At 42.0% G+C, this 15,500-nt stretch overlaps 1 protein-coding gene across 1 annotated transcript in view; it reads right to left on the reverse strand.

The window, feature by feature from the left end:
• Window positions 1–3,779: 3,779 nt before the first annotated feature.
• ptprq (protein tyrosine phosphatase receptor type Q) overlaps window positions 3,780–15,500 on the reverse strand; it is a gene marked incomplete at its 5' end in the record, with an annotated part of 76,310 nt that continues 64,589 nt past the window's right edge. The window contains 7 exons of the mRNA XM_080438038.1: window positions 3,780–4,189; window positions 4,437–4,560; window positions 5,046–5,181; window positions 10,391–10,539; window positions 11,831–11,956; window positions 14,323–14,457; window positions 15,258–15,334. Of these exons, the coding sequence (XP_080294164.1) occupies window positions 4,152–4,189; window positions 4,437–4,560; window positions 5,046–5,181; window positions 10,391–10,539; window positions 11,831–11,956; window positions 14,323–14,457; window positions 15,258–15,334 (785 nt within the window). The 3' untranslated portion in view covers window positions 3,780–4,151. The remainder of the gene's footprint in view (window positions 4,190–4,436; window positions 4,561–5,045; window positions 5,182–10,390; window positions 10,540–11,830; window positions 11,957–14,322; window positions 14,458–15,257; window positions 15,335–15,500) is intronic.

A 15,500-nucleotide genomic window follows, 5' to 3' on the forward strand; every position in this document is an offset into this window, starting at 1 on the left:
CGATGAAGCATTATATTAGGCTTCACTGTGGAGCACCCTCAGTACTCAGTGCACCCTCACACCATGTTTCTAATGGAGATTTATAAAGAGCAACATGTTTACTAATAGAATCTTTCTAAAGTTTTCTGTTTGAAGAGAATGAGAGAATAAAGTAGTTTTTACTCTGTCTGGAAGTCTGAGTTTGTGTTTGCATATGTATTTGCATATGTGCACATGACTGTGTTTGTGTGCATACCTCGTGTGTGTGTGTGTGTGTGTGTGTGTGTGTGTGTGTGTGTGTGTGTGTGTGTGTGTGTGTGTGTGTGTGTGTGTGTGTGTGTGTGTTTGTGCGCGCGTGCGTGCGTGGTTGCGAGCGCGTGTGTGTCTTGTGTTGTTCCCCAAGCTGTCTATGTTCATATTTCTTCGCCAGTGTCTGCAACTCTAGCGCTGCTGCCCTCTCTAATGAATGCAGCAGCAATTTGCAGCAGGTGTGCTTGGACCATGGTGGAATGAAGGAGCCACTGGGAAATGTCTTCGGCAGCGTTTTGCGGTGCTGCTACAATGCCCTGCATGCAGTCATTAGAGAGTGCAGAGTACTGAGACACTATTGACAAGAATGCTTAGGCAGATGTGATTTTGGAATGTAACAAGCATTCTGATAGGCTGAGGACAAAGACAATAAGGCAGGGTGAATCAGCAGTGTAGAGTTAGGCAGAACACAATTTGGCCAAAATATGACTTAGGCAATTATGCTATGAGGCTAACAATGTGTGAAAAGTTTGGCGAATGAGTTATACAGTATATCATTTTAAAGGTCTGTATGAGCTCTATCAGACAAATGGTAAAAGAATTATGGTCATTACACGTTTTACTTTTTAAAATAAAGGCATGGTCAGTATCATGCCAGTATGGTCAGTACAGTATGTCAGTATGACCACATCTGTATAAAAGTGTAGATTGCGTAAAGGTAGGGTAAGTGATTTTCTTTGGTTAACATAAGTGTCAAATGGCTCTATATTCTGATAGCACTCATTGCTATAGAGCATTTGCTCTTTATTAAACAGAAAATGCATTTTCAGGTTAGAATACCAATTTTATCCAATCAGGATAGAGAACTCAGACAGGATACAGATTACACAAGTGACATTGGAAGTGATAACACAAAGAAATGAGCAGACAAAATTGGAACTGGAACACTATAAAAATGAAGCTGATAAATGGGTACTCTCCTGATTGGCTGAAATTTCGTCACCAATTCATTTTGTTTATCAAAGAGCTGGAGAGACAGGGAGACTCCTGTTACTGAACAAACGCTCTATAGCAATGATCAGAATATAGCCTATAGTGCTTTAACCTTTTAACAAAAAAACTTTTGTTTTAACCAAAAAATATCGATGTTGTTTTTGATTAAATAATTACAATCAATGAAAAGTTATTTTTTGCTCTCCTGCAAAATTCTGAAAATGTCACTTACTCACTTTGCGCTCCAAGCTCTCGATATATAGTACCTGTCACTGCCAAGTTAACTCCTATTGGTCTAGGGGAGGTTGTAGACAAACTGTCTCCTCCAATACACATTCTTTTCACCTGACTGTCAAGGTGTTATGTGTACAGAGGAACATACTATCTCTCCCAGTTCCGCTCACCAACCTGTAGGAGTCACAACTGCTGCGACGGAGTGCCCTCCCCTGCCAGCTTCCCACCATAGACAGTAAAAAGGATGGACAAAGTTACACCCATAGACGCTACAGACCGTGAATGAAGCCTATTTTTCAGCAATTTCAAATCCGCCATATTTCTTTATCTGGAGCACAGAAATGAATGCTATTGGTTGGGACCAGAGCGGGGGTGAGGAATTAATGCTATTGGTTGTGTAGCTTGTCAATCAAATCATCACAAGATAGCCACGCCCCTCCTACAGCATACCCTACTTTATCATCAATTTTAAAATAAATGGGACCATAATTTACCAAAACGCATATCATGGTGATTGAAAGAAGACTTTAAACTAGCGACTGGAAACATACAGTATTTATGACAATGTTTATTAAGGTAATAAAATCAAGTTCGGCAAAAACCCACCCGCTTGAATCGAGAGTTCTGACACCAGCAAGTATGAACTGTCACTTCCTAAACAGCCTCAATTTACAACTCAGAAGCTGGCCCCTTGCTTCCCACCCATGGATTTGGGCGCCCAGCCAAGCCGGAGCCCGGAGGCACTATGGAGGCACCCCTGTCTCCATGGTGGTGGGCAGGACATTTACCCTTGGGTGCACCCAGGCGACCCTATTGCTTCCCCATTAGCCACTTAAAGGGATATTTCACTTTGGGGTCATTTTAACGTCTACTCAGACACGCCCCCTTCCTATACAACCCCATTGTAACTTCAAACTCCATTTTAACCATGATAGCTTCATCGAAAACATCCGTCTTTGGTTCTGGTCACTCATACTGCCCTCCTAATACATGAGGGGGCCTCCTTTTTTTATTGTATAGAAAGAACTATAAAAAATTATTGAAAAAAGTCATTGGAAAAAAAAAAGTTGGAGTTTGAAGTTAGTGGGTTTGTATAGGAAGGGGGCATGTCTGATAAAATGAATATTAAATATCTAAATACTGAGCTCACAAAAGCCTGAGTAGACGTTAAAATGACCCCAAACATGTTTGAAAGGGAAATATCCCTTTAAGCGAAGTTCCTCAGGGCTCTATGCTAGTGTGTTTTGAGTTTTCTGTTATTGTGGGGAAAGCTTTCGCTGAAAATAGCCGATCGACAAGCTCACAACGCTTCACAACATGACGCGTTGTGAGCTTGTCGATCTGCTATTTTCTGTGAAAGCTTTCCCCCACAATACGGATGCTGGGTTTAAGTGGATAATGAAGTTGAGAAAATTTGACAGAGTGGTTATAGTGAATAGTGAATATCAGCATTTAGACTGCAAATATTGCGATCACACTTTTATGTCATATCACCCAGCTCTGCATCTATGAGTGTGCGTTAATGCTTGTATGTGTGATACTGTGCATGTGCAGCATAACTGATGAATCTATTCTATTGTTAAGAACCACAACAGCAGTGTACAGTATAAGTTGTTTCGTATAACAATGTCAACACAGATATATTTGCCAGAAATACATACACAATAATACATTGAACAGGCTTTCACAGGCAAGACAGCCAAGGGCATTTAAAGGGTAAGGTGTGATTTATTTATCTTTTTTTCAACCTGGGTCCAATTCTCCTAGCTGATGAGTTTCACATGCTTTGTCCAATGCCTTCATGTGCAGTGTAAACTAGTTTACATCTTAGTGCTGAAAGTATCAAATAGACTATTAACTGGGTGTTATGTGATGTAATGATAATAAACACTATAAGCATTAGTGTATTGTGCTTTATAAGGTTTGTGTGTTGGCCCCACTGGATTTTTTTTTTTTTAAATGACCGCTGGGCACGATGAAAACAACTAGGGAAATAGGCCAGGTTGAAAAAATACATCCTTTAAACCATTAAGCCTTAAGGTCTTCAGGTGTGACTATGAATAGGACAAACAAAAAACAAGAGTAGCTTTTAATTTCTTCAAATCACTCTTGAGAAAGAATACGAAGAAGAAAGCCGTCAACACCTCGACAAAACCTCACAAACAAGCAAAAGAACAATAGAGCAACATTATTTTTGGCTGAATAAATTAGTTTACAAAAACATAGATTACAATAACATGATGATGACAAATAATACGCGGTGAAATAACCAGTGCAATGTTACCAGTGCCGTACACTTTACTTACGTGACATCTCACTGTCTGTCTTCCCATTCACTTTGAAGTCCCACCCATAGTTTAGCAAAAGCTTTTTCACCCTCCCTCACTTTGTTTTCCTCACATTAAATAACGTGGACAGGGGGGTTCATCAGGGAAGACTGTTCTTTACTAGTAGGTTCCAGGGGGTGCAGTTTGCCGTGTCCAATGAACAGAGAGAGACTGGCCAGTTCAGTTCGGACTGCTGTATTCACACCCACAGTCTTCCTCTCTCTCCTCCGCTGGTTTAAGTGGAAGAGGTTGGTTGGGGGGGGCGAGTGTTATCCCTGTCAGGGTCTGTGCTCTGCATTTGGCCCCGTGACCCAGCAAACCTGAACGTGTTCCTCTTTCTCCGACAGACAGAAATGAATGAACCAGGCTTTACATGGTGGTCTCTTCCCATTCCAACTCAACGTCACCTGTGATCACATAAGACATAATTAGGTGGAGGGCGGTGTGTGTGTGTGTGTGTGTGTGTGTGTGTGTGTGTGTGTGTGTGTGTGTGTGTGTGTGTGTGTGTGTGTGTGTGTGTGTGTGTGTGTGTGTGTGTGTGTGTGTGTGTGTGTGTGTGTGTGTGTGTGTGTGTGTGTGTGTGTGTGTGAGTGAGTGAGTGAGTGAGTGAGTGAGTGAGTGAGTGTACAGTATGTGTGTGTATGTATTGTTCACCTTCCATAGTGTCCAGTGAGTCCATTTTCTCCAGGGCAGAATAGTTGACAAACCAAATAGACTGGCTGTTGCCTTTGCTGTTCAGCAAATCCAAGGTACTTTGGTGCAGGAACATGTACTGGGCCTGAACGCACACATGCCCCACACACACACACACACACACACACACACACACACACACACACACACACACACACACACACACACACACACACACACACACACACACACACACACACACACACACACACACACACACACACACACACACACACACTAAACAGTTAAACAAATTCATTTAAATTATTTAATTATAAAAAAATAATGGAGGCTCCTCACTGCCATTGAGGAGCCTCCACTGGGAGGACGCGGTGCCTCTGACCCACTCCTCCCACCCAACACTTCCCGCTTTCAGGTGCCTCCCCAGCCAGCCCGTAGGAGTATGTGCAGATACATATATCACCCTCCATGCCCAGCTTCACTCCCTGAACATTGTGATACTGACCATGATATTGACATGATACTGACTACTGACCATGATGCCGACATGATTACATTGTGATTGCCAACAGTTAATCGACAGTTGCAGCCATATTTGCACGAACTCACCAGATTCTGTACCATACACATCCTCTCGCTGCGCAGCTCAGCCACCAGGCCGTACACGTCCACAAAGTCATGATCGGCGACGTGTTGAATGAGGTGGTCCAGAGCAATGAACACACCGGTTCTACCAACACCAGCACTAATAAGGGAACAAACCCACAAACACTTCATTTTCCACAACCAAGCCCACAGGAATTTGACTTTGTGACAGTGAAGGTTTACACAACAAAACATGACTGGAATAAAAAGACACAACAGAAGCAGTACAAGTCAAGCAAAACAATACATTTGGCAGAAACAAGTGGGCTGTGTCCTCCAAAGTGGTTTCCCCCAGAAAGGCGCTCTTCTAAGATGCCCACCTGGGAGCGCTTGTGGATGCTTTGGAGACACCGTGATTTTTCATCTGAGACATACTGGTTGTCAGGCAAACCAAACCAACCGTCTCATAGCAGAAGTAAACATGACGGCACAAGGTAGAGTACTTGCTCTGGATGTATGGAGAGTACAGAGATTGCAACCTAGATTTTGAGATCGACTAAATCTCGGTGACTAGTATCATCACGCTTGTATAGAAGAGTGTTTTTTTTGTGGTTCTTGATTTTACATATTTGACCATGTTCATACTGTCAAAAGAAATACCACTGTCAAAACGATAAAATGCAATAAAGCTAAAAAGCTTATTTCCATTGTGGTCCTTTAAAGTTAAATGTAAAATGTAAAATGTGTGTGTGTGTGTGTGTGCGTGTGCGTGTGCGTGTGCGTGTGCGTGCGCGTCCGTGTGTGTGTGCGTGTGCGTGTGTGTGTGTGCATGTGCGTGTGTGTGTGTGTGTGTGTGCATGCCACAAAGGCTGTTAATAGAATACAGTAAAAAACAGCACTACAAATACATTTAAATATAATCAAATACACATACGTATTTAGTCAAATGTAAAACAACAATAAACAACATAAGAGAAAGAAACTATGGAACCTTCTTCAACTCAACTAAGTAATAGTTGTGATTAGGTCCAACTGCTATTCATCCATCTCTTCAGGGAGGACCTAAAGAAAGAGCTAATAGACTTAAGGTTTGCAGGAAACCCATTTCACATTACTGCTGCAGAGTATAAAAAGGAGTTCTTTCCAATGCAGCTGCAGGTACAACATTGATGGAGCTTCCACTTGTGGAATGGTTGTGAACATCATTTACCTTGGAAAAGTAATTCAATTTATGGTCCTGTACACATTTTCATTTGTGATACTCTCTCCTCCACCCTGAGCTACTTGAGGCTATTCAAATGAGAAAGGTGTGTTCTGGGATGGAGTTTTTAGTATTTTGGTAATTTATTAATGGTAATAATGTAATAATTTAGTAATTTATTTTATGAGGTTTGCAGCTTTTTTTCATTATCTTGGGGACGTCTTATTGCGAACACGGAAGGAGGCGCGGCAAAGCCGCGCTTCCGACCAAGTGGAGCTTACTATGTAACTCTGCTTGGGTTGTGTGTGTCTCCGTGTGTGTCTCTGTGTTCACGCTCTCATTGGCTCTCGCCCATGTCACTCACGCTCTCATTGCCTCACGCCCCCATGTGACTCACGTGCGTGCACTGCCTATTTGCAGCCGCCAGAGTGCGCCAGAGTGCAGGAATTTAGACAATGCTCTGCACACACACACACACACACACACACACACACACACACACACACACACACACACACACACACACACACACACACACACACACACACACACACACACACACACACACACACACACACACACACACACACACACACACACACACACACACACACAATGTCAATGTTCTCTCCCCATCACGGTGAAATAACACGGATTACAAGTCCGGAAATACACAATATTTTCGAGCTGCGTTCGCTTCCAGCGTTCGCGCGTCTTACTTGTACCAGAAAGTGCAGACATAGCCTAATCAAGATGACATTGTACAAGAGCCCCTGCCAATATTTCAAGAGCACTATTTATAAACATGGATATTCTGGCAAGAACTTTTACTCTTTGATTAACCTTAGAGATAACTTTTAGTGCCATATACTCCATATATTGTATTGTCTAATATGCAGGCCAATCAAGTAACTGCTTCCTTGGCTGAAACTTCAAAGTCACCATCTACAACAGGGGACTTCTTGAGCTTTGCATTAGATCCAAGAGAGAATCAACTCAGTTTTGGCAAGGTGGAGGCAACTGGAGACCAGAGCCTTCCTAAAATTCAAGTCACTTCCCCTTCTACTGTGATTCGTTGAGCACTATCCAATTAGCAATGACGTTCCTACTGTACATCGATAGCTTCTGTCGATAGCTTTAAAGCACAGCTCAAGACCTACTTCTTCACTCTTGCTTTTAGCTGAATTTTTGATTGATTTTTAAATCTCTGTGTTGTTATCCATGTCCTCACTGTATTGCCTGATTCACTGCCTTTTGCTATATTTTAATGTTGTTTTATGCTTCTGCTTTTCTTTTTTGCTTTCTTGTTAAATTAGTTGTAACTGTAATTGTATTCTTGCTCTGCAAAGCACTTTGAGCTGCATTTCAAGGTGCTATACAAATAAAATGTATTATCATTATTACATAACAGGTGACTGATTTTGGAAATCAGGCTCAAATCAGGTTCAAATGGAAGCCTCTAAGTGAAGTTTAAAAAAAAAAGACTGAAAGTGCATCCAAAAAGGAACAGTTGGTAAGCACAGTCAGGCTGACTTCATGTCATTAACATAATACAAATTGTCCTAAAATAGTCCCTTGAAGGGCCTCACATGTTAGTGGCAGAGGTGATATGGTACCATTCACATCCAACACTTGTTTTCTACCTCCCAGGTAAGACCTCACCTAAATATTTTCCCATGTCTACTTCTGCTCTGATTAGATCTGTCAGATAGAGTAGACAGGTAGCCTACAGTATGTGTAGAGTGGGATTGTCTGAAACCAGACTGAAATTCAAATAAGAGGTTGTGACACGACAAGTTGTCTGTATATGATCCTTTCTATTACCTTTGATACAGAACACAAAAACCGGACGGTAGTTCCCAGGATATAATTTGCTTCCCTTTTTGTGAAGAAGAATTATTCTTCCCATTTTAATTCTTGTGGCATTCTTGTTTGATTGACAGGTTTGTTAATAAAAGTTATGCAGGGTGTAATGACTTCCGCTGCATCTTGTTAGACTCTGGTGAGGATATTGTCATGACTCATTGCTTTTGAGAGTTTCAGGGCTTTGAGCTTTTTCAGTACAATTTCTTCAGTCACATTTTTCTTTTAAATGCGTAGGCCTGGGCTCCTTTCAGTTTGTAAAACGACTCTACATGTCTTTCTTCATAGAACCCTGATGGACTGGGCAATTTATTCATGAGAGTATTAGCTATGGTTGAGAAATAAAGGTGAAACAACAACTCTTTGTCTTGCCCCTCCTCCAGTGTTATTGGACAGCTGGATAAAAAGTGACAGAGATGAGCGTTCTACCCAAAGCGGGAACATTTTTCAACTCCGGGCGCGATGAAAACACCAAATGCTCATGCTCAATGCAGAATAGACACGCAACACCTCGTCCTGCTCAGTGGTGGAAAAAGTAGTCAAATGTTTTACGTAAGTAAAAGTATCAATACTGCAATGTAGAAGTACTACGTTACAAGTAAATGTCCGGAATTCAAAATTTACTTGAGTAAAAGTTCAAAAGTATTGTTATCAAAATGTACTTAAAGTACCAAAAGTAAAAGTACAAAAATGTTTGAAAATAGCAGCTCTACAAGCTCACAACGCGTCGCGATGCGAAGCGTTGTGAGCTTGTAGATCGGCTATTTTCAAATAGCCTAGGTATAAAATAGGGCTAAAGTGGTTAATGTATGTTTTATAATGTAATAATGTATATCTGGAAAGTAACTAGTAACTAAAGTTTTCAAATAATTGTAGTCGAGTAAAAGTACTATATTTTCCTAAGAGATGTAGTGGAGTAGAAGTAAAAGTATTGAAAATTGGAAATACTCCACTAAAGTAAAAATGCATCAATATTGTACTTAAATACAGTGCTTAAGTAAATGTACTTAATTACTTTACACCACTGCATACTGTAAATATGTGGCACTCCCATTGAAAACAATTCAAAACATACACTGGCCTCAGGAAAGAAACAGGGACAGCCAGCCTTAAGGTGAAGTAAATCTAATTAGTGCAGGTGTGCCTCTAACCCTATGCATACAAGCAGAGAGAAAGCAAACACCAGTGTGAGGGAACAATGAGATGAATGCCAACTATTAACCACTTAAAGTTGTAAACTTTCCTCTTCTACCCCCGGATTTGAACCCGGTTTCCTGCGCAAAGTGCTGACATTCTTACCATTGAGATAATAGAGCCGGGGGATAAATTGAATCTTGACCATCAAACTTCGTGTCAGATCCTATGTCTAGGTGAGACATGACCGCTGTAAACCCTATAGACTATACACTATAATAGATTATAACTAATAATAATAACACTATATATTATTATAATGTTTTACAACTATGATAATTATAACACACTAGAATAGATTTTAACTGTGATTATAATAATCTATCAACTATATCCTGTTCTAAATAAAAAAATAAAAATAAAAAGTCGGTGAGTGATCAGTCATTATGAAGTGTTTGGCCCCGTTTGGCCTAGCTCAGACCTACCCAGGACTGGGTACTTTTTAGGCACCAGTTTAGTACCACTTACACACCACTCTACCCACTTCATTGTAGTGGAAACCGAGGCACAAGTGGACGGTGTGGTGTGGGGTAGGGTGAGGCCATGCATGTGGAAAGCCACCTTTACTGTAGTAAACTGGACCTGAGTTGGCTCTGTACTAGGGACCGCTTTTTTTCCGTCTACGGTACACCCAATCTCTTTACCAAAAATAGCCGCACTTGAATCTCTGCAATTCTTTTGCTAATGTTCCCCCCAGAATATGGAGGGCTCAAGTGGTTAATTTAATTTCCACTCTGTGTGCTTCTCTGTCTGACGGCTCTGGCAAGTACCGGCCATTTGCAGGCCTCTGTGATGGCCCAGGGCCATAAGCTGGAGACACAGGATGATGGGGAGGCAGGAGAATGGACACAATACCAATCAGAGCTCTCCTTCTCTCACCCCTCCTTTAAGGTCATAAACACCCTGTTTCTGCATGCCTAGCAGGGTAGGGAGCAGGGGAATTGTGCATCCTAATGCTAACGGTGTGGGTTCTCATGGGAGCGCTCCTATTAAATAGACTGACTCATCACATCGTATCATATCATCCTCGTAGAAGTCATCTTTGAGTAATACTGAAATTTCTACAACACCAGTTACACACTAAAACATGGGAGACAGTGTTGTGCTGTACCTGCAGTGTACCACTATAGTGGTGTTGCTCTCATGCCTGTTGGCTCTGACGGCTTTGACAAACTGGATGAGAGTGCTGCTGGACTCTGGGACTCCATGCTCAGGCCATGACGTGTAGTTGAAATGGCGGACCACCATGTAGTCCCCGTACTACACCAGACATAAGACAGAAAGACGTCAGTTGTACCATCAATTATTTCATCTTGTCTATGGTTTCATACAGTACATTGTGTGTGTGTGTGTGTGTGTGTGTGTGTGTGTGTGTGTGTGTGTGTGTGTGTGTGTGTGTGTGTGTGTGTGTGTGTGTGTGCATGTGCGTGTGCGTTTGCGTGTGCGTGTATGCGTGCGTGTGACATTTGCATTGAACCTGGACACTTCAATGTAATTTTTTCATTATTATCCGGAACTGTATGTGCCCCATGCTTTATAGATGTGACAACTGCTGTGCATAAAACGTTTGATTTTCACATGCTGTATCTGACAAAAAAAGTTACCTGCCATTCATCAAATCTTGTATGGCAAAGTGGTACAACCCAAAAGAAGTGAACTGAATAGTTCCCATTTAAAACTTAAAAAATAATAAAATAAAATAATAAAATAAGATTCATTTGAACCTGTCAATTTTACTTCCTGATTTCCCCCCAATTTTCTTAACCGTGTACGGTTGTGGCTTTATGTAAATAAATCATATAGATAAACCCATGTTTATTTACTAACCCATGTAAATATTATAAGTATAAAGTGGTTAAACTGATTTTGATGCTATATTAACTAGCTTTGATGGGGACCCCCTGCAACCCCGTCAAGGACCCCTGGGGGTCCCAGGATCCCACTTTGAGAACCCCCCGGACTAGGCCTCTTATGAAAACAATGACAATGAAAATGAAAACGAAAAATGTTGTACAGCGACCCTTCAGAGCAGTTTGTACTCTCCTTCACCTATACTGTAAAACCAAATCAAATCCAAGAGCAGTAGAGGCTAGACTAAAAGACTTGACAAGAAACAAGCAGCTAGCCAGTCACGGCGCAACCGACCCTTCAGTGCAGACAATATGATCGATATAATTGCTTGGCTCTGGAATCAATGTACAGCACTAGAGCATGGCACTGGATAATAAACACTAGAAAAAACCTAATGAGTTCAGGTGTAACAACAATTAGACCAATCTGATCCAACATTGCAGTGTGTGTCAGTGTGTGAGGGTTACAGTATGTTAGCATCATCAATGCTGTTTTTTTTTCTTTGGCTTTTTTTTATGCCTTTATTGATAGGATAGTAGGTTGACAGGAAATGGGGAGAGAGATGGGGGGAGTGACATGCAGCAAAGGCCGTCGGGATCGGGACTCAAACCCACGACGCGCTGTCAGGCTACTTTGGAGCCTAGGTGCCCGGTCCGCTACGCCAGCGATCCGGGCCAAGTGTCATCATTGCTCGTTTTACCCTTTCTACTTTCAGCGCCCTGACGGTCCAGTCAGGATAAACATCCTCCGCCTGTTTGGTGATGATAATATCACCAAACACTGTCACTGGCTTGTTGTCCTCTGGCCAGTACTGGTGACACCGGTTCTGAAATGTTGCACGCATACACACAAACACACACACATAGTGGGATATTAGTTTGCAGTGGCAAATATGACTGTGCTATTGGAATTGCACATATGCACAAAACGCACACACAAGATACACTAAATCTGTGCGCGTGCGCGCACACACATTGCACACACACTCGCACACAATTTTTGTGCACCAGTACTTCAAACACCTCACTGATAAAACTTCTATGCAGTGGTGGAAAAAGTACTCAAATGTTTTACTTAAATAAAAGTATCAATACTGCAACATAGAAGTACTCCGTTACAAGTAAAAGTCCGGAATTAAAAATGTACTTGAGTAAAAGTACAAAAGTATTGGTATCAAAAGGTACTTAAAGTACCAAAAGTAAAAGTACTAAAATGTTTGAAAATAGCAGATCTAAAAGCTCACAACGCGTCGCATTGCGACGCGTTGTGAGCTTGTAGATTGGCTATTTTCAAATAGCCTAGGTATGAAATAGGGCTAAAGTGGTTAATGTATGATTTATAATGTCATAATCTATATCTGCAAAGTAACTAGTAACTAAAGTTTTAAAATAATTGTAGTGGAGTAAAAGTACAATATTTGCCTATGAGATGTAGTGGAGTATAAGTATAAGTATAGACAATTGGAAATACTCCAGTAAAGTAAAAGTACCTCAAAATTGTACTCAAGTACAGTGCTTGAGTAAATGTACTTAGTTACTTTACACCAACGCTTCTATGCTTCTGTTCAGCAGTCAAGCCACTTGGCAGAGAGGAGAAATGGAAAGAAGCTGACAAGCTGCAAGAGCGACAGCCTTGAGGAGCAGCACCCCTTCATATTAATTAATTAATTCAATTCAATCTTAATTAGCGGACTCAGGTCCATAGAAATACGTACAAAGAATAAAAATAAAAGAAACACGACAGGCAATAAAATCATTCAAAGTGTAAAATAAATACATAACTTAACCCACAGGCAGAACACGCAGACATTTTAGCCAGTTAATTTCATATATTTAAAATGTAATTATTAATCCAACTACATCACTATAGTATTGAAATTAACTAGTTAAATTAGTTAACTGTTAGTTTAACAGTTGGAAGAATCAAACACTGCAGTCTCAGGCTGTCTCTTTTTTCATCGAAGCCAGCTAAATATAATTTCAAACTGATCGAATTGAAATGTCATAAAATACAAAAATGATATTAATTAATGTGTTAATGTGTGGCAAAACTGTTGTGGCTGTGAGCGTTCATGGAGAGGAGCACACTTTTCTTGTTTCTGTATACTGTATAGTATTCTGTAAAATGTTAGGTTCTGCCCTATGAGGGTTTCATATTTCTATGCGTCAGGGGGTTTGGAGGTTCAGATTGTTCCGGAGTATCATGGGAGCAGAGCCACATCTCCATCAAATAAATAATGCAATAGCGTTGCAATAAATAAAGTTATCATCTTGACGAGAGTGTCTGACTCTCATGATAGTGCTTCGCAGTTCGTGCCTGCTGTTGTAGCACTTCAATCAACTCCAGAACACAACACCTGCCTGTGCATACAACTAGAAAATGTCTGAGTGTTAGATGTTGTGTAGTCTCGCATAGCCAGCCCGCTGATCTTGCTCCACTCCAAATGGAGGTCTGAAGAAACAAATTTGAAACAGTGGATAGAATGAACGAGCAGCTCACTCGATGGGGCGTTGCTAAACTGTGAATGAGTGCCTGGTGAAAAGAACAGAGTCCGTCTCTTGTTTTTCTGACTGGGTGCGAGCCAATTTTATAGATTCAACAGTTCATACTGTATCTATCAGCAAAATTGGAAGAGAAATGTATTAAAAAATTGCCTGAGGTATGTGTAATGCACAATATAAACAAACACAATACATATCAACAACTTTTGTTGGTGTAAAGTTACTTGCTGCAGTCGCCATGTTTGTTTCACTGAGTAGTAGTTTAATATGGACAATATTTATATGAGCACCTGAGCAAACCCCTCCCCTGCTGTATGGAACAGCTCCTGTCCATACTGTCAGCACCCCCCCACCCCCCACCCCCTCTATCCACTTTTCACTTCAATGCTCACCAAGCTTTCTTTCAGAGATCCGATCTTGTAACACACACACACACACACACACACACACCCACACACACACACACACACACACACACACACACACACACACACACACACACACACTACGCACGCACACACACTTTTGATACATTGAGTCTGCATGGCAGTTTTCAGCAGCAGATAAGACACTAATGGTGCTATTAGTGCCATACTGGAGTACCCAACCAAACTGAACCACCAAGCTCCATCCTCTGCATGCCATCACAGATGGTGTCCTCTGTAACGGCATTACATCTCACATGACGTACCCTGCCTTTCTCATAACACTGTGTGAGCATGGCGATTGTGCGCGTCCCCGTTTCCCATATCATCCTCCAGAAGTCAGCCACTGTGCCAGGGAGAGGTCCCTGGGTTGCTATGAACTCATTAGGACACAGATAGCCCTGTAGAGAGAGAGAGAGAGAGAGAAACACAGACAGACAGACAGACAGACAGACAGACAGAGAGGCAGAGAGACAGACAGACAGACAGACAGACAGACAGACAGACAGACAGAGCAGAGGGAGTGAGAAAGAGAACAAGAGACAGAGAGCAGACTCCTCTAATTACAGCAGATGGGTGTCGTGTTAACATAACTGGTGTCATAAGAGATGAGTGGAATTGGGGCCCTGCAGGTTGGCTGGTAGGACTTTTTTTTTTTACTTAAATTTTTTATCCCGCAATTTTTGTAACCCATTTTTTTCACCCGGTGCCAATTTCCTAAGTGATCCTGGGCGCTATACCAGCCCTACACCAGCACCCCACAGTAGGGAGGCCAGGGCCGAGCTCATGCTTCCTTCAGGCATGAGAGCCAACTGACCTTCTTGTCACCCGACAGGGGGGAGTTTCCCTGGTTGGACGTAGCGCGTGGAAGGAACACGTTATTCCAACCAGTTCCCTTCCCCTCCATCAGGCGCCCCGGCTGTCATGGGGAGGCGGTATAGTGACCAGGATTACTACATGTTTTTGTGAGGGTATTAACTACCCTAGGAGACACGGGGAGAACATGCAAACTCCACACAGAGAGGCCCTTTCGCCAACCCCACCTAGGGTATGGGCGCTGATGACGCGGAGGAGAAGACACGCCCCCAGCGCCCACAGCGTCCCCGGCGGGAATCGAACACAGGACCTTCTAGCTGTGAGGCGACAGCGCTACCGACTGTGCCACCGTGCCTCCGGCTGGTAGGACTTTAGTGGTACTCACTGAGATGAAGCTGGCGTTGATGTAGTCAGAGCCGGGCATGCCTGGTTCAGACAGCAGCTTCACTCTGTTGTTATTGTCTGGACACAGTCGATGCAGAAACATGTTTAGAGACATGCACAAAAGCTATGGTCAATGTTCAAGGTTCAAAAATGTTGACCGACATTGTTGACAGACATGTTGACAATGACTTCTTGACACACACTTTTTACTTGTAGAGCTGGCGATTATGTTTGCGCCCCCGTG

This window comes from Gymnoscopelus braueri (assembly GCF_963280865.1).
Source record: "Gymnoscopelus braueri genome assembly, chromosome: 9".
NCBI classification, from domain to species: Eukaryota; Metazoa; Chordata; class Actinopteri; order Myctophiformes; family Myctophidae; genus Gymnoscopelus; species Gymnoscopelus braueri.